The sequence below is a fragment of the Podarcis tiliguerta genome, assembly GCF_965153285.1.
Source record: "Podarcis tiliguerta genome assembly, chromosome: 6".
NCBI classification, from domain to species: domain Eukaryota; kingdom Metazoa; phylum Chordata; class Lepidosauria; order Squamata; family Lacertidae; genus Podarcis; species Podarcis tiliguerta.
In genome coordinates, this window is record NC_139539.1 from 92,997,479 (window position 1) to 93,022,965 (window position 25,487).

At 47.3% G+C, this 25,487-nt stretch overlaps 1 protein-coding gene across 2 annotated transcripts in view; it reads left to right on the plus strand.

The window, feature by feature from the left end:
* Positions 1 to 25,487, plus strand: part of ASTN1 (astrotactin 1) — a 223,224-nt gene that overhangs the window by 176,915 nt on the left and 20,822 nt on the right. For both annotated transcript variants that reach the window (XM_083446259.1, XM_083446258.1), the window contains exons 13-16: positions 520 to 714; positions 1,457 to 1,584; positions 9,103 to 9,207; positions 10,758 to 10,946. In XM_083446259.1, the coding sequence (XP_083302385.1) occupies positions 520 to 714; positions 1,457 to 1,584; positions 9,103 to 9,207; positions 10,758 to 10,946 (617 nt within the window). The remainder of the gene's footprint in view (positions 1 to 519; positions 715 to 1,456; positions 1,585 to 9,102; positions 9,208 to 10,757; positions 10,947 to 25,487) is intronic.

Sequence of the window (25,487 nt, forward strand, 5' to 3'; positions counted from 1 at the left end):
AATCTTTCCAATGCAACATGCTGGAAAACCTGTGATTGAGTGTTTTGGTGTGCATTCTAAGTTTTGTTCTCACTTCACATGAGGCAAAAGTGAGGTCCATGTGAACTGATCATGCATCTTAGGACCAGTGCTTTTTTCGGGGGGTATTCAAGGGCACGCAGTAATGGGACCTTTTTTCTAGAAGAAAAGCACTGGTTGGGACATGCCCTGGTATCATCTGCCTCATGCAGGAGTTTCTTAGCACACAAGTCAGTGTGGAAAGGGTTTGCTGGAGACATACTGCTGAGTTAGACCTATAGTGTTAACCTTTCTCGCTCTCTAGCTGAATAGCATGATTTCATTTCTGAGATCGTTGGAGAGATCCTCCGACACAGTGTCTCACCACAGCGTTGCAGCAGCAAATTACTTGTGCATGGGTTCTTCTGTTGTCAAAAGTACGCTTCCAGAGCCAGGCATCTTCCCTTCTACAGCTCTCACAGCAAGATGTAACCGTGTCCCTTGCATTCCCTCCCACGGCAGATGCATCGAAGATTACAAGCTAGGCATAGATGGTCGATCATGCCAGTTAATCTCAGAGTCGTGTCCAGAGGGTGGAAACTGTGAAGAGAGCCGAGAGGTCCCCATGAACCAAACTCTCTTTGGGGAGATGTTCTATGGCTACAACAATCAAACTCGGGAGGTGGCACCTGGGCAGGTGCTGAAGGGGACATTCAGGTGATGGATAAAGGCTTCCTGTTCTTTTAGTTGCCTATGCAGCGGTATCCGTGTGTGTTGTGCTTTTACAGCATACGCAAAACTGCAGAAAGGGGCTGCCTCTCGGTTCTTAGAATATGCAGTTTCACAAAGCAGAGGGGAGTGAGAGAAGAGCTGGGTGGGAGGGAGGCAAATCTAGCAAGATGAGAGTCTTAGCCAGAGCAGGGCAGTTGCCCATAATTAGACAAGCTTCTGGAGGAGTTCTGATGGGCAGAATAAGAATGGAGGCTGTGTATAAGAAACGTTTTAGGGAAAGAGCAATTTCCAGCGGAGAAGTGGAAACAGGGATGCTTAACCTCCCACCCCCACCTGGTCTCTGCTCTAGCTGTTCTTCCTCAAGCATTGACAACACCACAAAAGAGGAGCTCATCTTCAATCAGAGAGCAGTCGGCAGTGCAGAGTTTTGCCCACTTGTTTGCAGGATGACGTATTCATGGCCTGCTTGTTGCTGGTAGTGGCAATTCTCTTGGGATGGTGTAAGGTGGTGGCAGTGAGGTCAACGTGGCCCTGGAGGTGTGCACGCACCAACCTCACCCATCCCTGTGAATGGAGTGTTGGCACTGCCAGGAGGACAGTGGTTTGACATGGGTTGCTTCATCCATGCTCTTGTAGAGAGGCCTGCGCTTCTCTTCTCAGCATCCTTTGAAGCAACCTTTCCTGTTGTTTTGCAGATTCTGAACTTGTCTCTCTTGGGTTTTTCCAGGCAGAATAACTTTGCCCGTGGTTTGGAGCAGCAGTTGCCAGATGGGCTGGTGTTGGCCACCGTTCCACTAGAGAACCAGTGCCAAGAGGAGCTCTCTGAGCCTACCCCTGACCCAGATTTCCTTACCGGTGAGTAACCCCAGTCAGAGTTCTTCCCTGTCCATCCAGCCTCTTGTCTAGTCTCAAAAGCTGCACAGGGCAGTATCAAGTTACTTCTTAAAATTTTGCTGTGGGCAATTTTGAGACTAGCGCAGGTGAGAAAGCAGGCAAGAAAGGTAGCAAAACATTATAACTGCATCAGAAATTCCTCTGAGAAATTTTATTTCATTGCTTTTTCCCTTTGGACACCCTTTTCTTGAAGTAGGTAATAAGTGTAAGGGCAATATGATTTGAGTGTGTGTTCAGTGGGTGTGTAGGAGAGAGAGTCTATGCTCTTTTTGCTGATTGCATAAAACTTCAATAAAATGTAAATAATTAAAGAAACTGCTCTGCAGATGGTGCATGAGAAAGGAAGTAGTTTGATTCCTGCTGGCTGATCGTAAGGTTTTTGTTTTGTTTTTTGTTTTAAAAAGGAAATAAATGCTTGATTTTATTTACCAGTCTAAGCAGATCAGGCGTTACTCTGAATGTGCATGAGGGAGCAGAGGTGCTGAGTAAGGACGTCCTCTGTTTTTTCCATAATCACTTCAGAGACGCGATAGTCACTTTAATGTGGTCAGGACCTGAATGTGCTGAAGTAAATAGCAATTCAAAGGTACCAGGGCCTTCTCCGTTCTTCCAGGTATTCCGGAGAGGGCCTGTGTCAACCTCAAAGCCTAGGTACAGGTGGTGACCATTTGGTGTAAGTCCAATTGATGTGTGACCACCACCACACGGGTCCTTTTGGACCTGGAAGAGGGCAGGAAGGGGGTGTAACGAGGATGGGGTGGGCTTATGCATGCTCTGCCAATGTGCATGGGACCAGGAACAGAGCCCCCACCTGTTGCAGCACTCCTAAGGAGAGGGAACCTGTTAACTGCATGGAAATCTGTTGCTTCCACAAAGACTGTAAGAACCATAGGACCAAGGGGAGTGCAGGTGGTCTGACTTGTTGTAAGGTGGCTCCCTGTGTTCCATGTGGTGGTTGCCTTGTAACTTGCAGGCTGGACCTGAAGTTTGAGTGGGTTGGCAGCCTAATTCTGCCCTATTCCAGTTTTGCTAGCAGTCACAGGTCCACTCCATCCCATTTTGTCATATTTTTTTGAAATATCATACTGAAAGTGCACATTTCAATTCTACACATTTTGAACACACTTTTTATGTGCATATTTTTCAATGTCCCCCCTCCCCATAAAATAAACATTTTGCATGCATAAAATATGTGAAGAGCTGTCCAGAATCTGGAGAAGTGCTTAAACTGACTGAGTGTTGTGTTCAAATTTACAGGCAAGTGCTCATCCATACTTTCATTTGTGCTGCGTCTTTAGGCACTGGTTGGGGGTTTAAAGCACTGTATCTGAGTGGGGGGGGGGTTGTTTTTTTGGTCCCAGCACTTGCCCCGTGAAAACCACATTTTACCATTGAATCCAAGCAGATCTGACCATGACAAGGGACTGATGTCAATATCCCCCACTTTCAAATCACCTTCCTCAAGCTCAGTTGAGAAAACAAGGTCCAGAGATTGAGGCTTTCAGCACCCTTTTCCCTCCGCAGAGGTAGGGAACATGTTAGGATGGTCCGCCCTTGGAGGCTGATGGACCCAATAGGTTTCCAGATGGCTCTGGTGGATTTTCTGGCAGATACTACTGCTGCTCCTATTGAAGCCCTGGCCAACCTCTGGAACATCCAAATGGTTCGTGCCATTGACAGCATCGCCCCTGAGCTCCTCTCCCACTTGGTGGAGCCTGCTAGGCTCCCTGTTACACTCCAGGGCTTAGGGCAAGGAAACAAGCTTGGAGACTGCTCAAACACGAGTGGTGGGAAGCTTCAGCTGAATGCAATCAAACGCTGGTGAGGTGTAATAATCGAGGTTATCTAGTGACAGTGAAGGCAGCAAAGAAGGCATACTTGGCTGCCTCCATTGCATCCTCATCGTGCCTTCTGGCAGAGTTTTTCAAGGTAGTGCAGGGGCCTGTTACAGTCTGGCCCAAAGGAGGTTGCAGAACTGACAGTAGCTTGCTGTGACTTGCTTGCAAAGCATTTTGAGGATAAAATCGCTCGCAATCACTGGGATCACAACCTCATTGTTACAACAGTTGAATCTCAAGGGGTGTCCAGAGCACTTTCTAGTCTCGTTGTGTTGGATGAATCAGAGAATGGCAGAATTGTAACGTTGGAAAGGATCCTAAGGGTTATCTAGTCCAACCCCCTGCAATGAAGGAATCTCAGCTGAGTTTCAGTTTGTAAGGCTTGAGATGTAGACAAGCAGCTTGGGTCAGTCAGGGCGACCACTTGTTCTCTGGACCCTTGCACCTCTTGGCTGATAAAAACTACCAAGGAACCAACAGGCCAGGGAGGTGATTAAAGCCTCCTACCAAGTGGGGGACGCGGGTGGCGCTGTGGTCTAAACCACAGAGCCTAGGGCTTGCCGATCAGAAGGTCGACAGTTCAAATCCCCATGATGGGGTGAGCTCCCGTTGCTCAGTCCCAGCTCCTGCCAACCTAGCAGTTCAAAAGCACATCGAAGTGGAAGTAGATAAATAGGTAACGCTCCGGCGGGAAGGTAAACGGCGTTTCCGTGCGCTGCTCTGGTTCACCAGAAGCGGCTTAGTCATGCTGGCCACATGACCCGGAAGCTGTCTGCGGACAAACGCCGGCTCCTTTAGCCTATAGAGTGAGATGAGCGTGCAATCCCAGAGTCGTCCGCGACTGGACCTAATGGCCAGGGGTCCCTTTACCTTTACCAAGTGGGGGTAGACCCTGCCTGCTTGAAGGAGGCAGTGGTAAAACCACTCCTCAAGAAGCATTGTGTATTTTGTGCTCTCATTTTTATGTTGTGAACTGCCCTGTGATCTTTGGATGAAAGGTGGCATATGATGATGATTAATAATAATAATAATAATAATAATAATGATAATGTTTTCATATATCGTCTTTTTCAAATTCAATAATACCTTATCTCCTATCGTGTTCCTCTTATCAGTCAGAGCACACTGCTTCAAAAACAACTGCCGCTACAAATTAGTAGGCATGAGATAATGAAATGAACTGGAGCAAGAACAGTGCAATAAGATCTTTCTCCTGAAGAAAGGCAGCACTTGAAATCCCGTAGGATGTACTGTAATGAAGGCTTTGTTTCTGTGCATGATTTCGGAGCTTTACTTCCCCTATCCTCCTGGTGGGTGTGCAAACATAGTAGCCCAGGTACTGAAGGAGTCAGTGCTTCTGGAGAACGTAAGGGGATAGCTCCAGAAGGTGTGGCATTCAGCAGCTTGCCATACATCCCTGCCGCAAGGGGCTGCTTTGGAGGAGAGGCTGAGCTGTTTTATGGGTGAGGGCCAGAGGGGGCTCTGTGGAATGAAGGTGGCGGCTCCCCGTTCAACACTGGCTCGAGGGACAGAGCATTGCCACTCACCATCCAGCCCCTTTCTCCTCCCTTGCAGCTGGCATTCAGAAGCTCCTGAGTGCCTATGCCCACACCCCTTGGCATGGGTTGAGTCTGTGCCTGCCCCTTGGGAGCCCATGGGAAATGCCCAGCCTGCTGTGTGTGGAAGACAGCTCATTAAAAACGCAATTAGTGGAGAAATTAACGTGGTGGGGCCATGCCTTTGGGACAGGCCTCTCAGGAAAAGTGGAGGGGGGGAGAGTAGGGGGAAGGCTTGTTATCTTCAGAAGTAGAGAAAGAAAAGAAACAAGCACAAGCAAGCTCCTTTCAAGTTGTATTTTTAATTACCGTAGAGTTGCTGACCCACAGACCTTCCTTTGGTATAATTAGTGCTTCTCTTCCACCTCCACACCTTCCAGCCTCTCACGCTGCCTCCCACTCACCCCTGTTCCCGCTCCTGCCCCACACCTGCCTCCGTATTTCTTGCAGTCTGAAGCAACATTTAATTAGGCATATTCTTGAATTAAGTGCTTTAACCAGTTTGGCTGCTTGAAAGCAACTGGGCTGCCGTTGCCCAGGAAATTGGGTGAAGGTGAACGGCCGTTATGTAGCACATTAATTGCTTTGCTCGCCCAGGAAAGGAGGTTTGTTAAGTCCAAAAGGTAAGCATTCTCCCAGAGGAGCAGCAGGGGGGGAAAGCATAACAGCCAACTAAAGAGAACTCACGGTGAGATACAGAAATCAGATTTGAGAATGTTGCCATTTTTTAATGAACCGTGGGGGCCGAACTTGTGCTTTTTTTCTGATGGTACCAGTGGCGTAGCATGGGTTGTCAGCACCCAGGGCAAGGCAAGTAATTTCCGCCCCCTAACCCATGGATTTGCGCCCCCTAACCCTAACCCCCAGATGTTGCGCCCGGTGCGGCCGGCCCCCCCTGCACCCCCCACGCTACGCCACTGGATGGTACTCACCGGTTCACAGTACCAGCACCTCCCCACCACCACAGAGATGCTCAGCCACATGGGGAGCCACAAAGGCATGAGCAAAGCCCCAGTGGAGCCTGACTGCTGTTGTCACACCCCCAGGGCTAGCTGGGGAGCACGATTCCCACTCACAGAAGAGCGTGAGAGTGAGCGGCACATGATGTGTGTCATACTTCCCCTGCCGTGCCCTGTGCCCTGCTGCTGGCTGTGTGCACCCTGGTTGCCTAGCTGGCTGTGCTCATGATGGACAGGGTGGGAGCCATCAGTGAGTACTGGCACCCTTTTTTTTCTAGAAAAAAAGGCAGTGAGCCTCACTGAGAAACCCAAGAACCACAAGCCAGGTTCTATGTGCACTAGACCCATTCAAATGGAAAACATCTGTGCATGTCTCCAGATCCAGCAGCTTCATAGAGGGAGCATTTATGCAGGGAGACAGGCACAAGGAGCAGTAGCAGGGAAGAGGCAGGGAATGGGTTAAAAATGGCCACAACTTTTAATTGGTAATAGTCGATGGGGAGCTGGCACAGCATGGGGCAAGAATCCGTCCACTGGTGGAAGACATCACTCATGATCTGTTAGGTAAAGGTAAAGGGACCTCTGACTCTTAGGTCCAGTCATGACTGACTCTGGGGTTGCAACGCTCATCTCACTTTATTGGCCGAGGGAGCCGGCATTCAGCTTCCGGGTCATGTGGCCAGCTTGACTAAGCCGCTTCTGGCAAACCAGAGCAGTGCACGTAAACGCCGTTTACCTTCCCGCTGGAGCGGTACCTATTTATCTACTTGCACTTTGACGTGCTTTTGAACTGCTAGGTTGACAGGAGCAGGGACCGAGCAACGGGAGCTCACCCCATCACAGGGATTCAAACTGCCAACCTTCTGATCAGCAAGTCCTAGACTCTGTGGTTTAACCCAGAGCGCCACCCACATCCCTTTTAGCCTGCCCCTAAGAGATCGCTTTCTGAAGCCTTTGTTCACATAAGCAAGCAGGCACACCCTGGCAGAAATGGTTTGGTTTCTTTTGAGTGACAATAGTGCACAGAGTGGCCCTATAAGTGCTGGTTCGGGGGGGGGGGGGGTTGGAGAGGAAAAAAGAGTTAGATAAAATCACTATAAATTGTTGTGGTTTTTCAGACGTTTATTGTGAAATCAAGCTGGGTTTGAATTTGTTGGTGTCTCTGGTAACTTCTCTCTCTTCCATCATGGCAAATTGGATTTTAAAAAGGCAAAATAATATTAGAATTGGAGCTGTCAAAAATGCACAAGGGAAACTGTTTTAATGCTCAGGAACCTAGCAAAGTTTTTGCAGATTTTTATATTACGGATGCATGCTCTTTATTATTTTATTAATACTCTTGCTGAATGTTGTAGCCATTGGATAGAACAATAAATTTATATATAATAATTGGTTTAAACCCAGCTCTGCTATGAGGAAGGCAAAAACCACACAATCCCAGGCCAATTTGGGTCGTGTATAAAATTCCTCCTCAGCCCCATTAACAAGAAACCAGCATCCAAGGAGTGCTGGCGGGTGGGCAAGTCACGGGGGCAGGAGCACCGGTGAAGCAGCAGACTGGGCTCCTTTGTATAGCTCGTCCACAGATCAAAGGAGAGTAAGTCTTCACTCTGGTCTGGAAGTCTACCCTGGGAGCCAGCCTAGGCTGCTGATTGGCTCTCAGAGCTGGCCTAGCTCCTGCTCTGCAGTGGCGCCGCCAACCTAGAAATCAAGCAACGCTCTGCTGCCTGCCATGCCAGGAGCGCAATCTGGCCTGCCATAGAGATGTCAGCAAGTTTGGACTCCATATAGTTGCTGGATACAGTTGAAAATGAATTAGGTGGGCCCCAAGAGTGGCTTTTGACTGAAGACCAATTTATACATTTGGCACAATCACGGGGGCGGGTTCTGAGCAGAGGTGATGTGCTTATGTCCAAGCTTATATCTGAAAGGCCCTGCTCCCATGTATGAACCTGCCTGGGAAGAGGGCTGCTCCCAGACTCGCTCCCTGGAGAAGCTTGACCGGCTCCCTCCTTGTTGCCCTTCCTCAGGCGGGTGAAGACCTGCTTGTTGTTCCAGCTTTTGGGAGCTGATTGCTTTTAATGAAAGGGCTGGTGCTGTGCTGTTTTTGTTGCCGTTATTGGTATGGTTTTAATAGATTTTATGCATGTCTATGGTTTAAGTTCTATCAATGTTTAATAGTTGTTTAATGCTTTCCCCCTTATGTTCTTAGCTGTTCATATTTTGTATGTAAGCCGCATTAAGTCCTTGTCAGGGAAAAAGGCTGGGTATGAATAAACAAAACATAAAAAAACAAAACAAAACAAAACAAAAACTGAGACATCACCTTGCCAACAAAGGTCCGTATAAAGCTATGGTTTTCCCAGTAGTGATGTATGGAAGTGAGAGCTGGACCATAAAGAAGGCTGATCGCCAAAGAATTGATGCTTTTGAATTATGGTGCTGGAGGAGACTCTTGAGAGTCCCATGGACTGCAAGAAGAACAAACCTCTCCATTCTGAAGGGAATCAGCCCTGAGTGCTCACTGGAAGGACAGATCCTGAAGCTGAGGCTCCAATACTTTGGCCACCTCATGAGAAGAGAAGACTCCCTGGAAAAGACCCTGATGTTGGGAAAGATTGAGGGCACAAGGAGAAGGGGACAAGAAGACAAGATGGTGGGATAGTGTTCTTGAAGCTACCAGCTGCGGGAGGCAGTGGAAGACAGGAGTGCCTGGCGTGCTCTGATCCATGGGGTCACGAAGAGTCGGACACGATTAAACGACTAAACAACAACAGGATGATATTGATGCGTTCTAAATACTTCATCATTGATGGGCAGCAGGGAGGGCGTCATCCCTGTCCATCAAAAAGCAGCTGCCTTCTCAGCAAGCTAGAATGAAGTCTTCTTGGCATGCTTATTTCCTAATGGAAGTGGTGTGGGGCAATTTAAACTTGTAAATCTCCACCCGGGACAGTCTAGGGGGAAAACTTTACTTCTTGTTTCTGCTGAATGCGCAAACCAAATCACATAATGGGGCCAAATCGGAAATTCAGGAGAGTTGGGTGGGTGCTTTTGTGCTTGTCTGCTGATTTTCTGTGCCTCCCCCAGTGACAAAGCCAAGCTTACCTGTTGTTTTGGTCACAGGGATGGTGAACTTCAGTGAGGTGTCTGGATACCCTCTGCTGCAACACTGGAAAGTGCGCTCCGTCATGTACCACGCCCAGCTCAACCAGCTGACCATCTCCCAAGGTAAGTGGTGCTTAGGCCAGTGAGTGGGGTGGATTTTGGGCTGCCACACTGCCTGAGACCCAGGAGGTGAAACTTGGGAGCTTCTTGTCACATCAGTTAATTAAATTATGGAATATGCAGCGGGAGCAAGAAGTTTGGATCACTTTGGAAAAATGGACACACTCATGGAGGAGAGGTTCTTTAAGTCACTTCAGGACTCCTTTCAGTGTGGGAAGAGATGAATAAATTTAATAAAGTAGCAAGCTAAAGGAACTATTCAATATTACCGGTATTTGTGCTGTGTACCCTCCATGTACAGAAGTGGGGCACCTCTGAGTGTCAGGTACCAGAGAGAGATGATGGAAAGGGGCTGTTGAAGGTTCCCATACCTTCTCTGAGCTACTAAGAACAGCAGTTGCTGTCTTAGCAAACTCATCAGCAAATCTCTTTGGAGGTTTGCCTTTTGTGGCCCTTTCAGATCTGCATACTAGACGCAAGTCTTCTGCACTCATCTCCTCCTCCTTAGGAGAAAAATGGCCAATGGTGAACGGTGGTTCTTCCAGTTCAGTGTCAGACGCATCAGATGGTCTGACTGAGGCCTTTGCGCTCTTGTAGTCTGCTGTGTCATCACTGTCACTGACAACAGCAGCAGCGCTGCCCACTGAGCTGGAATCCGAACTCTGATCATCATCCTCATCTTCCTCTTCTACCTCTTCATCATCTGCTTTTTTCACATCATCTTCATCCTCCTCTGAGTGACTCTGGAAAATTCCCACATTTTCCCCCCACTTAGGATTGTACTCAACACTCTTTGTGAACCTAATGGACTTAGAGTCAGTCATGAATACCCTGTATGCACCTTTTTCATACCCCATTGTAATGGTTCTAGGGGTTGCTCGTGCGTAAGTTGCCGCCACTCCTGGCTAGGTTACCTGGTTGAACCCTTTCTGTCTGGACAGCCTCAAGTTTCGTGGCTGCCTCAGTCGCTGGCAGAATCCGTCAGTGGGCGTTTCTTGAACCTCTTCCAGCATAAAAGCTGTTTGACGCCCAGTCTTCTCCTAGTCTCCCTGCGTGGAAGTCTTCTGCGCAAAGTGGGTGTGGGCAGTGGAGTACTCGTACTCTCTCCACTGGTCTCCAGCAAGGAGTCCTGGAGCCATCTCTCTGATTCCCCCATCTGCCCCCCTTCTCCACTGGTGTTACGCTGATTTCCTTCCCCAGCGGATGGGCTGCCTCTCTCCCTACTGGGACCCTCTCCGGCATCCCTCTGGAGCCTTCTCTCCGCCTCCAGCTCCAATGGCAGTTCCCTGACACCCATGAACAAACCATGTGCCCCATGCTTCCCAATCTTGCTGCTCTGTGGGGTGTGGACCCACATGTCAGAACCAAAGATTCTCGTGTGCTTTAAGGTTTCTTACCAGACAGTTTTCACACCTTGCTTGTGAGCTTCCAAAGTGTCCATTTTGGAGCAGAGAGTCCCTTGGTTTTCAAGGAGAGGTTTCTCCTCCATGCTTTATATTTCTCTCCCTCCACCTTCAACCTGCCCCTGAATTGCAGCTTGTTGTGCTTTGCAGCTTTTGGCAATGCCCTCCATTCTCTGGATGGAGCCACATCCCGAGGAGATTTTGTGGCCCTGCTGGACCAGTTTGGCAACCACTTTATACAAGAAGCTGTCTATGGCTTTGAAGAGTCCTGCTCTATCTGGTATCCCAACAAGCAAGTCCAAAAACAGCTCTGGCTGGAGTATGAAGATATCAGCAAAGGTATGGGCCATGATGGTCGTTATCTTTTAAAAAACATACACCACGTAACTGCGGAGAAAGGCTGATAATCAGTGGTCTGCTAATGTGATAGAATGGGGTTGACACTACTCCATTGTCAGAAACATTCTGCACTTGGAATAATTTATGCCTATTGCATCATTTGCAAAAGGTTGCTTAATCTGCACAATAAATTTTGATTGCAGTGTTTGTGTTTTAGTGGCTCTCAGGGGTTGTAAAGAATATGAGAGGAAGGGAAACAGCTGAAGGGCAGAAAGTAATTGGGCTGTGGTGCTGTGCAGGGTGGAGGAAAAGGCGAGGGAATGAACAATATCTGAACATTTCAATAGGCCCTGTCCTGTAAGCGGACTACTTTCCTTTCATATAGTTCCCTTAACATTTTGTGTTCTAGGAACTTAGGTGGTGTTGTTTTTTTTTTAAAAAGTAGAAATTCCCAGTAATGCTATAAGAGACCACATTCCAGACTGCAAATTGATTTGCAGAATATGGTCAGGCACGCCATGGCAGAAAGGGAATTAGAGAGCGGTAGGACTGTCAGGGAGCAGTGATGTTGATGTTACTTCCTTCTGAAAGAAGAATGGCTCAGTGATGAATGGGATGGTGCCGTCCACAAAGGGTGCCTTGGTGACCTTGTGTTAAAAGCTTTGTGTCTCAATGTTTCAGTGGTAAAATGGCGGCCACGTCACTGGGTTGTCTTTCACAGAGCTTATGCATTAAAAGATTTAGGTGCTTTGTTGTAAGTGACCAGCCAAATACTTTCAGACAGGTGGTGAGGCTGTTTTTCTGTAAACAAAATGAAAACAAACAGTAACCCTGCAACCTGCTTAGAGGCTAAATTTTGCATGTACAGTGGTACCTTGGGTTAAGAACTTAATTTGTTCTGGATGGCCGTTCTTAACCTGAAACTGTTCTTAACCCGAAGCACCACTTTAGCCAATGGGGCCTCCTGTTACTGCCGCACCGCTGGAGCACGATTTCTGTTCTCATCCTGAAGCAAAGTTCTTAACCTGAGGTACTATTTCTGGGTTAGCAGAGTCTGTAACCTGAAGCGTATGTAACCCGAGGTACCACTATAGTCAAAACACATTGGGTGCAATGGGGGGAGGGATTGCAAAAGTTTTTTTCTTCCTGCCCCCTTACCACTCATTTTATTTATTTATTTTTCAATTGCCAAGCACGTGAAGCTGAACATGTGCATAAGTTGTGAGTGTGCTGTTTTGTGGATTTTGTAGCCAGAGCTCTTTGGGGAAACTTTTAGTGCTGTGTAGCTAATTTTGCATAATGCCAAATGACAGTTTGGCTGAAATCCTGCACTCACTCGCTCACTTCGGTGCAACACATAGGATTGCAGTGCTCAGGGGGTATGTAAATTGGGTATCTGGAGGGGGGCACTGCAAAAAAAGTGATTTCCTTTTTTGTGCTTTGGGGTAGAAGGTATTTTTTGTTTCCTAGTTCAGCTTACAGGGAGTTGGAGGCATCTCTGTTACCTTGTTTTGATCTCTTCCCACTCCCCCAAGGCCAGCCAGGAGGCTGTTGATTGGAATAGTTGCCTCTGCTAGAAAGTTTTAGTCTTTCAGCCATTTGATGGGTTAATAAGCTCACTATGCCATTTAGTATTAAGCAAGTTCTTGTTCTGTACTGTATGTTTTCTCCCTGTGGAACCAATGGCATTGTGGGTATGTATAGAGACATGCTTAGTGAGTGTTGTTGTTGTGATCTGGCATTAACAAAAGTACATTTGGGCAATTATAAAGTTGTTTCTTTTTTGCTAACTGATTTTGCCTCCTTTTGGAATTGTGTGTGTTTCTTTTGTTCAGGTAAATGCCTAGGTACTAAATTCAGTCCTTGGCTACTTGGTCCCCTGCTACTGAGCTGTTGAACTTTTAGCCCAAGGCTCACATAACAACTTGGAACAGCCTTTATCAAGCTTAGGTCCACAGATAATGGTGGACTACAACTCCCATCATCCCTAGCCAGCCGGACCAGTGGTCAAGGATGATGGGAGCTGTAGTCCAACAACATCTGCGTTGAGAAAGCCTATCTTGGAATCTTAGGGATGTCTGATAAGTTCCAGGAGTCTCCTGACTTGGGCTAGAAGGGGTGGTCATGGCCAGCTGCTGAATATTTGGCAACTGCTGAGTCATCAGTTAGGTGTTCCAGTTTGGGAGCATCACCTTCACAGACACACACACACCTCTTAGGGGCCCATATGCAGCTTGCAGGCCACAGGCTAACCATTCCTGATTTAAGCTAAGAATAGCTGAACAAAAGTAAACCAGCTGACTCCAGCTTTCTTAAGCAGGCTCTCAGTCACTTGCTGGGAACAACATTGGTCGTTCCTGGCCAGACCTTGCTGCTTCTTGCTTCTCGTGACCTTGGACTCCCAGCTTTATTGAGCCACAGACCAACTGTCTACGTGAAGGGAGATACTCTTGACCTTAAGACTGGACTGAACCTTGCATACAGGCTCTGCCTCCAGGCAAGTACTCCCCTGAGACTTGGTTGGCCTCTCCTCTCACTGAGCTCTGCCGCGGCTGAGCAGCACGGGACTACGACTTTCATACTGCTGGGCATTCCTCCTAAGGAGAGGTTGTTGGCATCCATCTGTCTCAAGAGACAATGGAGTATGCCTCTAGGGGTGAAGTCAAACCACTGTGTAAGCAGCACCAAAGTTACCTGGGCTGCCCAGACGACAAGAGCCCCTCTCAGCCTTGCTTGATGTCATGCAAAGGAAAACAGAGCAATATGTTTGGCACGAGCTTGGCTGCAGGAGTTGTCAGAAGGAGGAGTACAAGATGCCATCCAACCAACTTGGGTACTCCACTCTGGATTTGTGTTGGGTGTGCTTCCTAACCCTTCCTTCTCCCAAATGTGTCCTGCAAGGCAGAAGAGGTTTAGGATAAGAGGTTTCCTTCTCCTGGTAGGCTACCTTCCCAGGTTGACAATGTTAGTATTTCACTGGAATTGGCGGAAATGACTGGCAGAATCCGAGACCAGGGAGAAGAGTCGGTGGAAGAAGATTGGAAAAAATTCAAAGTATATTTACAGAAATATTGCAAAATTAATGAATGTTAGAAGAATGCTGGAATGAAGTTATATGGTTTTAGCAGAAATGTTATAAAGAATTAAGCAAAAACTGATTGTTAATGGGCCAAAGTGGAAAATTTAAAGTTAGATTGTGTTAAGATAAATTATAGAACAAAAAATGGAGAAAGATGGAAAGGATTTGCTGAAATAGCTAATTGAACTAGAATACAAAAAAGGGAGGTGTGAGGAGGTCGATGAAACAAGTAAATGAAAGGTAAAGATATGGAAATATTGGATGTGTTTTTAAATGTTTTTGCTTTTCTTGTTGTTTTGATGTATTGTTTTTTTGTTTTTATTTTTATTTTTGATGTATTGTTTGTTAAAATTCTTATTGTTTTTTTGTTTTTTTCTTTTTCTGTAACTATTAAACGTCTAATAAATATTTTTTTTTTTTAAAAAAAGACAATGTTAGTATTTCACGCCTCCGATGCTGCAGATGAGATTGGTGTATATCACATGCCTGTCTGGGAAGAGCGTGGGAATGGAAGACAGTCTTATCTCTTCTGCTGTATTAGCTATTGTACTGTACTTTTGCTTTTACTTGTCCCTGTTCTTCTCTTGGAGCTGGAGAGAGGAGACACCATGATTCCTTTGTTTGTACAAAGTGTGTAAATAAATACGTAGATTAGCTCTGTGATGTCTCACGCTTCTTGCTGTGTTATGCTAGAAGATTAGTGTGCATATATCATTTGATATATGTCGCTGAAGCACACTGGAGAAGAAGAGAAATGCCTTTTCCAGAGCTGCACATACCAGAGGATGCTCGGAGTTGGGGGGCTGCAGGGCACCCCAGGGTGTTTTCTAACAGACAAGCCCCATAAAAGGGTGCTACAGTGCTCTTTTGCAGCACTTATCATTTCAATGGGCCTTGCCAGAGGCATAGCTTGGGGGGATGGAGCGCACTGGGTGCCACACTGTGAGGGTGGCACTTACCGTGGGGCCTGTAGCACACCCAAGCCACGCGTCTCTCCTGGGAATGACGTGGTGGCTCGGGTGCCTGCAGGTTTTGCGCTGCCCAAAACGGCAGTGTGGGGCTTGCATCTGCCCCCCGCCTCTCCCAAGCTGCTCTACAGCTGTGGGGGAGGCAATGGGTGGACTCCCTGCAGGCTGTGCACTGCTTGAAAAAGCAACGCAGGCCTGCAGGGCACCAGAGTGCAACATAGCTTGGGCACTGGGATTCTGGCGCATCCTGCCCTGTCCCGCCTAATGGGTGCCTCGCTCCCTTGTGCAGCACATGTGCCGCCCCCCCCCCAGGCATCCAAGCCAGCTAGCTACACTGCTGGGCCTTGCAGAGGAGAATGGGCCCAAGAGATTGGACCCTTTTTTTTCTAAACACACAAACAAAACTCCTAGGAATGACTCTTGTGGCAGCTTCTGCCGTTTCCACCATTCTGGTGGTTAAAATCTTGTTAAGCCTCAGGAAATACTTTGGCTTATTTTCCTTCTTCGTACTGTTCTTTTTCTTTCTTTTTTTCTTTTTAATAATCCGATTTCGAAAGACTTGGTAAATCCAATTGATTGCTGGCTTACCTGCAGAGGGGGGAAAAGGAGAGTGATCCTGCAATGCACTGAGGTGGATTTGATGAGTTATCCCCACTGACACTTATTTCTGCGATTTTTGGATGTCGCAGGTACACCTTGGAACAGGGACAAATCAATGTAAAGCATTACACACGACTGCAAGGGAACCAGTTAGTGCTGTTTGCCAAGAAGGATTTAAGGGCTGTAGCGACTAACAAATTGAACATGATTCAACAGTACGGTACTACGGCAAAGTGCCATTCTAAATTTATTAACAGAAGAGGTATCTTCTCACTTAGACTCTGGAAATCTAGAACTGCTGGGCTTAGCAGTGCTAAAGTTTTCTTTGATCCACTGTCTTCACTTCCGGGCACCAGTAGTGGAATTAGAAGTGGGGTGATTGGGGAACCCTTTCAGGGCAGCACAGTCGCGGCTCAATTGTCAGGGTGGGCACCATAATACCAAGGGCTGCAGACTCTCGGACCAATGCAGTCTTGAGGCTTAAATAATCAAAGCATTTACTACTACTCTATGCTAGCTGCTCTGGCTTTCTGTTTGCTTCCTTGCCTAGTCGAGTGCTCATGGGGACCTTTAAAGCCCTTAACCATTGAGGCTTAATGGTTTAGAACCAAGTCACGTAGCGCACCAGCATTGCATGGGCCAGCGAGAGATCAGCTACAGAGGCTAGCAGGTATGAGGGGCAGGGCCCCACAGCTAGAGAACTCCCCATGGCTTGCCTCTTGAGCTGCCCAGTCAACACTCAGTCTGCAGGTCACTTGCAGCTGCTTCTCTTATTCGAGAGCCAGTTTGGTCTTGCGACCCAAAATGCACGTTATACGAAATTGCACTTATCCGAACACGAGGAATTAGTACCCAAACCTTGCTATACACACCACAGATTCAGATATCCAAACACTAAACCTGCACATCGTACTGTAAACAAATAAGCAGTATTGAAGAAGCAGGACTTTGTTGTGTTTTGTTGGCACACAGGAACTGCTTCATCAAAAACCATAGCTGGAAGGAAGGGGGTGGGTCAGACAAATGAGAGAGCATTTCCCCCTTCCTTGTTTGGCTTTTGTAATGTTTCAGAGAGTTTTCCCAGGTGGAGTTTTTTTTGGGGGGGATGGTTATTTGGGGGTCAAAATTCCATGGTTAGAAAATTTCCCATGGGAATCAAGGCAAACCGTTAACTCAATATGTGAACGCTTGCCTAACAAACAATTTCCTGAAAATGCATTGTGTTTGGATGGGGAGAGCTGTGTGTATTTTCTTTATTTTAATTTTTTTTCTTGAATTAAATTTCCATATCACCCTTCATCCAAGGATCACACTTCAAGCTCAAGGGATGACATTGGGAAGGGTCTCCTCCCATGAGCTGTTGTTGCTTTTCAAAATACAATAAGAGAAAATATTAAAGAGAATAAAGAGAGAAAGAAAGATTTTAAAAAGGGCTTCCAACTATCCATCTGTCAGTTATATACTGTGATTTTTTCTGGGGGGACGCATAACCCTATACATTTTGTGAATCTAAGTCTGGCCTCATTGAGGGGCAGTATTTCAATATGAGTAGGAAAAGGAAAGTACCCCTAAACTTGTTTTTCTTTAGGAAAAAAAGCACTGGTTATATTTACAATAATTCTTCAAAATAGTGAAATGTTCAATCTAGACTAATATTCAGCTATTCCTCTCTGCTAGATATTTTTCCAGTCTTCAATCCAGGGCCCTCCAGTTCATTCATTTCTTTTGATGCAAGAAGTCCAAAGAAAATTCTCCAGTTGTGGTAATCTATAAAAATCGACAAGAGTTCTTCTCCAGTCCAACATCACAGTATTACCTCCAATGTTAGGAAACCTTCAATCCTCCTTCTTTATTTCCTCCAAAATTTCCTCACTGTGTTTCTGTATTAGGGCATAGAGTTGTTTTTCCAGACCTGGAACCTCAGGAAGGCTGCAGTGGTCTGGGTAAAATGTGTAATCATTAGAATTAAGTGCAAAAGAAAACACAATTCTGTTATGACCATTAAGCACATCAACCAAAATACACACACACACACACACACACACACACATGCCTTCCACTTATTAGTGTCCTGGACCAGTGTTCAGTTTGCAAGCACAGGTCCAAAATGGGAGGCAGAAAGCAGCTGGCAAGAAAAGGATAAAGCATTGCAGCAAGGATGTGACCTTTTGAGCTATCATGACATACAGCTATGGTTGGCCTTTACTGCTGTGTACAGTCCTGCTTAGGAGACCTTCCTCTCTCTTTTGCATTAACTGGGATGGTATACTTGGATTCAGGGACGCGGGTAGCGCTGTGGGTAAAAGCCTCAGCGCCTAGGGCTTGCTGATCGAAAGGTCGGCGGTTCGAATCCCCGCGGCGGGGTGCGTTCCCATTGCTCAGTCCCAGTGCCTGCCAACCTAGCAGTTCAAAAGCACTCCCGGGTGCAAGTAGATAAATAGGGACCGCTTACTAGCGGGAAGGTAAACGGTGTTTCCGTGTGCGGCTCTGGCTCGCCAGAGCAGCTTTGTCACGCTGGCCACATGACCCAGAAGTGTCTGCGGACAGCGCTGACCCCCGGCCTCTTGAGTGAGATGGGCGCACAACCCTAGAGTCTGTCAAGACTGGCCCGAACGGGCAGGGGTACCTTTACCTTTATACTTGGATTCACTCAGAGGCTTTCTCTTTCCTTTTGCTGTATCCTCCCCCACCCCAGAGTTGTGCATCAAACACTTTAAAAAAGCACGGTGTTTTTATCCTTTTCATGTTTCAAGCAACACCATTCATAACCTCTCTTACTTTTTTAGATTTCGCGTTTTCTCTTTTTCTTCTCCCCAAGTTTCTCGTTTCAGCTTCTCTTCACTCCTGTCACCTGCCATGTCCCCCGCTTCGTTTTCTTCCTTTCTCTTTTCCCCCCTCTGTGCACGTCAAGAGCTTTATATCGATTGAAAAATTGCAAGAGACAAACCATTCTCTGTCACCGCTGCTTTGTCCCCCGAACCTGCTAAGCAGCAATTCAAAGCTGTCCCAAAGTGGTCCATTTCCAGCACGATGGGGTGGCTAAGAAATGCCCTGCATCTTCTTGGCTCCTTCCCCCCCTCCCCAAGTTTAGCAGCCTTGTTTTCTTTGTGGGGGTTTCTTCAATAAGGGACTGGCAGCAGACTATTCCTTGCAAAACATTTAGACATGGGCAGTAAAAATTGGGGAGGAAATGGTCTTTTCAGCTCAGGCACAAACCTTTATCTCCCAGTCCTTATAATAAGACTCAGTTGTGCAAAATTTTTCTCTCTGAGGTGGGATTAAAGATTTACTGGGTGAACTGAAACCATTGGTACTATTTTGAACCTTGTGGGTTCCTTTCTGCCTCGTAGTGTTGGCCATGTGTTTAGAGCTGCATGACCAGGATGCTGGTAGAAAACCTGGCCTTAAATTGCCATGACCCCAGAGTTAGTGAAGGGGGACGCAACTTGCTGCTTTGGTCTTCTTTTCTTTCCAGACCTAGGGTGTGCCTAATCAGCTGATAATAGAATTTCCATGCCTGTGTGGTTGCCTGGTCTTTGTGAAGCACAGCTGTACGGGTACAAGGCTTAAGCCAGAGTAGTTCAGCAGCAAGCAGGAAGGTGGATCTGTGTTTTACTCCAGGCAAGCTGAATTTTAACAGGGAGAAATGTAAAGTATTGCACTTGGGCAAAAAAAAATGAGAGGCACAAATACAAGATGGGTGACACCTGGCTTGAGAGCAGTACATGTGAAAAGGATCTAGGAGTCTTGGTTGACCACAAACTTGACATGAGCCAACAGTGTGATGCGGCAGCTAAAAAAGCCAATGCAATTCTGGGCTGCATCAATAGGAGTATAGCATCTAGATCAAGGGAAGTGATAGTGCCACTGTATTCTGCTCTGGTCAGACCTCACCTGGAGTACTGTGTCCAGTTCTGGGCACCACAGTTCAAGAAGGACACTGACAAACTGGAACGTGTCCAGAGGAGGGCAACCAAAATGGTCAAAGGCCTGGAAATGATGCCTTATGAGGAACGGCTAAGGGAGCTGGGCATGTTTAGCCTGGAGAAGAGGAGGTTAAGGGGTGATATGATAGCCATGTTCAAATATATAAAAGGATGTCACATAGAGGAGGGAGAAAGGTTGTTTTCTGCTGCTCCAGAGAAGCAGACACGGAGCAATGGATCCAAACTACAAGAAAGAAGATTCCACCTAAACATTAGGAAGAGCTGTTCGACAGTGGAATTTGCTGCCAAGGAGTGTGGTGGAGTCTCCTTCTTTGGAGGTCTTTAAGCAGAGGCTTGACAACCATATGTCAGGAGTGCTCTGATGGTGTTTCCTGCTTGGCAGGGGGTTGGACTCAATGGCCCTTGTGGTCTCTTCCAACTCTATGATTCTATGATTCTATTCTATGCCTTGGACTAGAAGTGGGCAACTTCTTGGCTCTCAGGAGCTGGGCTTTCCCAGTACAACTGTGCCAGGAGCAGTTACACCTTCTTACTATAATGACTTCCTGCCTTTTCCACAGCTGTTTGGCCACAAAACACCTGACCCTCCCATGTTTGAGAAGCTGAGAGCTATTTCTCCCATTAAAAGCTTCTACAGTGATGCAAAGGGCTCTGCCCCCCTCCTAGTTCCCCAGTGGTTCCTGGAAGACAGGTATGGTCCAGTCTTCTAACTACCTCACCCAGGGTGGAGGGGCCATCCTGTTCTCCAGACCAGCCCTGCTTCTTGCTGTGAATAGTCTGGCTGAGCTCCCAGAACTCTTCTGCTCCCCCCACCAACTTCTTCCTTCTCCATAGATCTTTACTACACTGTATCCCTATTTCTGGTTTCTCTACCCCTCCACCCCACCCTCCACTTTGCAGCTCAATGAAGGGCACGGGAAACACTTTGATGACGGCGTTCTGTTCAGTTGGCACCAAAAGTCACAAAACCTAAGTGCAAAGTTGATTTGACGAAAGTAGTTTGTGTGGGCATGTGGCACAGAAGTCCCAGAAGACTTCTGGGAGCTCAGCATTTTCCCAAGCAAACACCATCAGCAGAGGTAGCCACAAACACAGAACAGACATGGGTATGATAATACATTAATTCAATATCCCTTCCCGCAAAACACTGGGATCGAAGAGCCTTAGTGAAATCATTCCTTCTGATTAGAACCTAGACTTGTCAGTCACAGAGCAGATTTCCCTCTACCATGGAGGTTACCTCGTTTGGAGAACTTGGGGAGAAATGTTTCATATTTTGCAGAGATACTGTCTGCTGCTTTAAAAACAACAACACCTGAATCTCCAAAGCATCTCAGAGCATTGATTTTCAGAGAGAGCTCCAGCTTTGGCTTGTACAAGCCCCAAATCTGTCTGAAGCAGCTTTGCTTGGGTTTTCGATGTGGAATTCATTTCACTCTCTTTGCATATCCCTAATTCCTACATTGTGCACATGAATGCCCTGTGGTGGTAGTTCAAAATAATGCTCAAATGCAAGGGAAGAATAAGATAACCCACGGCCGCTGTTTGTAGGCAAGAATGTTAGCAAGAACAGTGGAAAAGTGCACATAGTTAGCCGGTGAGAAGTAGCACAGTTGTCCCATGGCTTCTGGCAGCAAAAACTGGCCTGTTGTGGGGGGAGGTCTTGGCACAGGAACCTGGGCAAGGTGCTGCCTGGACCTGCAGCATCCGGAGTCTGAACCAGTACATTAAAGCTCTCAAACATTCCCTGCAGCCTCCTGCAGCTGTGCAAGTTGGCAAACACTGCAATGCATCTGGATATGACCCAGATGAAATCCAAATGTTCCCCTTCTCTGTTGAAGGATGTTGGCATCTCAGAACTGACAAGCAGAGCTTAACCTTTCATCTTAGTACAATGACTGTTCCTCCCCTACAGAGGAAGGGGCTTCCTGCTGTGTGCACATTCACATGGCTCTAGCTCCACGACATCAATGCCTTTTGCTCTCTATAAAGTGGAAAGTATCTGCCAATCTCTCAAAGCCATAAAGAAAATTAAACTTGCCAGTAGATCAGACATGGTGCCTGGCTAAAGCTATGTATGGATAACAGAGAAGGTGTTGGCTGCACTCTGGATTAATGTCGAAAAGGTACTAAGCTCCGCCTCCTTGATCTCACCAGGCCCTGCCTAACTACTTAGCCCCGCCCCCCTCTCCCCGCCCCCATGACTGGTGTTACGAAGCAAAGACGTTTCTCTCCTTGTTTCTTGCATTTAAATTGAGGAGCTGTCCAACAGACAGCTATGCAAGCAGGAGAGTCCAGAGAGTGCAGATATTTGTAGGTGCGTTGGCTTCTAGTCTTCCCTTCCTCCCAAAGGAAGGAATTGTGCTCTTTCCTCCACTAATGGAGGGCAATGTACACAACGCAACCCTTTCATTGTGAGCAGCAACATTCTTAAAACAAGTTCAGGGATTGTTAAATGGAAGCTGTTGAATTAACAGTTTGCTAATGGCCATGGATCTTGACTTTAAGGGGCATCGTGCCGCTCAGGTTCCGTATTTTATTTTTAGCATTTGTATGGTTTCAGATTGGATCATACATTGAGATTCCTGCAGTGCAAGAGGTTGGACTGACTGATCCTCAGGATCCCCCCCAACTCAACAATTCTAGGGTCCCTCCTCCCCTCCCCCCACCCACAAGCTCAGAGCAGCATATCTGTCTCTGTTATCTTCACAGCAGCCCTATGAAGTAGACTGACTTACTTCAGCCAGTTTGAGCTCCATGTATGTGTGTAGTTTTGAACCCAGGGCTCCCTGGGCCATGTTTGAACATCTTATGCCATGGATTACACTCGTCTTTTAAGTTCAAAGCTGTGCATTGTGAAAGACAAGAACTCCATATCAGTTTTGCTTCTTGAATTGCTATGGTCAGGTCTAATCTGCATAGATAGGTGGATGGCGGGGGTGGTGGGGGCAGTGGCATAGCGTGGGGGTGCAGGGGGGCCGGCTGCACTGGGCGCAACATCTGGGGGGGGCGCTCGCACTCGCAGCTCTCTGCCCCTACCTGGCTCACTCACTCTCTCTCACTGCAGTGCTGGCTGTGCGAATCCGATCCGAGCCGCCGGGTCGCCGCCCACTGTGGAGGGGAGGGTGCCAGGCGTGCGGTGTGGAGAGGGAGTGAGGGACTATCTGGGGGAGGGACAGTGCAGTGGGGGGGTGCAAATTACTTGCCTTGCCCCGGGTTAGGGGGCGCAAATTACTTGCTTTGCCCCGGGTGCTGACAACCCACGCTACGCCACTGGGTGGGGGTGGGACGGGATGGAAGCTGAGCATATGCCTGGCAACAACTGCACACATCAGGGTACACACACACACAACCTTGTACCGACACACCTTTAGTTGTGCTGGAATACTTTCCCTGAAAACTGGGCGTCTCCTCAAATGCTTCTGTGCCATTGTTTAGCAATTACATATTTCTGGGAGCATTTATTCCAAGAGACGAGAATCATTCAGCTCCAAAAAGGGGAGATCTGTCTGAGTGGCCCAAAATGCAGTCCAGAAGCAGAGTGGCAAATGGGAATGGCAATACACACTTTGCACATGCAACGCTAACGTTGACACGGCACCATCCTAGCTTTAGTCGCAGCTATTGCCGCCAGCAGGAACAGTTGGCATTAAATTTAGAATAGAAACCAATTAAAAGATAACAAGCTAACATAAGAGAACATATGCTCTGGATAGCAAGAATCTAAGTGTTTAAAAAAACATGACCTCCAGCTATCACCGGGGAAGTTTAAATATTGGTTCGAAAGGCCCACAAAAGTATTTCAAAGCAGATATATCTGGCTGCTGGAAAGTACTGTGACCTTGGCCAGGCAATTTGTATTAATGAGGGAGAGTTGGGTCAACAGGGTGCTGGGAGAAAAGGATCTTAGAAGATCTTGAGCAGGGAAATTAACGCCTTGATCTAACCAAAAATACAAATTCTTCTCTTGCGGGTCGGGAGGGAGCGAGACCCCAGCTTCTGTGTTCAAAATAAATGGCAGAGATGAATGAGGCTGTGTAAATAGACTTATTTTTGTATGTATGTGCTCAATTGGCATCTTGCCTCCTAAATATCGCACATCAGCATTTGTATAATACAAAAGTTTTGTGAGACAAGAATGGGGTGAGAAAGAGGCAGTAGAAAATGACAGGCAGGGAAATGTTTCTGGCAATTATAATAGAGGGACAAATATTCATTTGTACCAGGCCTCAGAAATAGAATGAAGTTGCAGGTTAGCTACTGTCAGCTGAAAAATGTTGTTTGATTGCTGCCAGATATTCCACAAAGTCATTAGTCCTATGCAGTGGCGTAGCGTGGGGTGTGCAGGGGGGGCCGGCTGCACCGGGCGCAACATCTGGGGGGGGGGCGCTCGCACTCGCAGCTCTCTGCCCCTACCTGGCTCACTCACTCTCTCTCACTGCAGTGCTGGCTGTGCGAATCCGAACCGAGCCGCCGGGTCGCCGCCCACTGTGGAGGGGAGGGTGCCAGGCGTGCGGTGCGGAGAGAGAGCGAGGGACTATCTGGGGGAGGGACAGTGCAGCGGGGGGGGGGGCGCAAATTACTTGCCTTGCCCCAGGTGCTGACAACCCACGCTACGCCACTGGTCCTATGCAGCCATTGCTCTCCAGAAGGGGCAACATGACTACAAAGAGGCTGTTTTCATGTGGCTGCTTCCAGCTTCCTTCACGTTCAGGAGAACGTGCCGGGTTCCAGATTGCGTGGGGAGCGTGAGCAAGTGCGACAGGCCTGAACCACATGGAAAGCTGGAAAGTGCCATGGAGCAGCCCCCTTGCTCTCTTGCTGCTTCTCCAGACAGGTGAACAGGGCTTTTGTGTCAGACGCCTTTTGATTTGCAGCTTGGGATCACCTGGATAGCATTGCCAGAGAGTGTAAGCAATGCATGTTTTCCCAAAAGTCCCAATTTCCACACCCCTGGGCTTGACAAAACAACAGGCAGGTTCCTTGTTGTTTTCTCTGGGATTCACACCCTCCTCTGAGTCAATCAGGACAAGTTGGGAGCTCATTGGGATTTGCAAAATCAATGTTTGTGTTCTGAAATGGAAGCAGTTGGTGAAATGGAATAATTGCTTTCCTCATAATTTTAAATAGGGACCGTCCTCTCTAAAGCTCTTCGTTGTGACTAGGCCTCTCCTGCCTGGTCCTCTGATTACAGAGAATATCAGTCTTGGGAGGGGAGATGCTTAAGGTGAACACATTGGATCCTCACAGCTATGTCAAGATAATTATTTGCATGTTCGGGCTGGGGGGAAAGTTGTGACAGGGAGCAGATGACACGAAATGCAATAATTCAATAGGTTAGGGGGGAATAAATCATAGACAGTTTCCATTAAAAAACACAGCACCTGCTGGTTACTGGGGTGTTTTTTTGTATGCTGTGCTAGGACAGGTAGACACACTTTTAATTTGATATACTAAGACACTTATTCTATCCTTAAGCAGGAGCGCATTCTCAGGGTCCCTTAACACAGATCAGTTATGCCTTAACTGTTAAGAGATTCTGGGTATACATTCAGAGCTTTGTAATTTTTAAGTGAAATGGAGGACCATGCGGCTTCTATTGGGGGGGGGGGCAACTTCTACAGACTGGTCAGCCCACCCCTAGAGACTGCCAAGCAATGTATGGATAGTGTGGGGTTTTTTGCTAAGGTTGCTGTCTTTCTCCTGACCCTGCTCTTTACATTTCTGGGTGTCAAACGCCTGTTTAGGGGCAGCTGCTCAGAATTAGCAGGAAAAAGCGACAATAATATATTTGGTGCTATTTTACTGCACATTTAAGTGTGTGTGCCTAGGTCTTGCTGATCAGAAGGTCAGCAGTTCGAATCCCCACAACGGGGTGAGCTCCCGTCCCTCGGTCCCTGCTCCTGCCCACCTAGCAGTTCGAAAGCACGTCAAAGTGCAAGTAGAT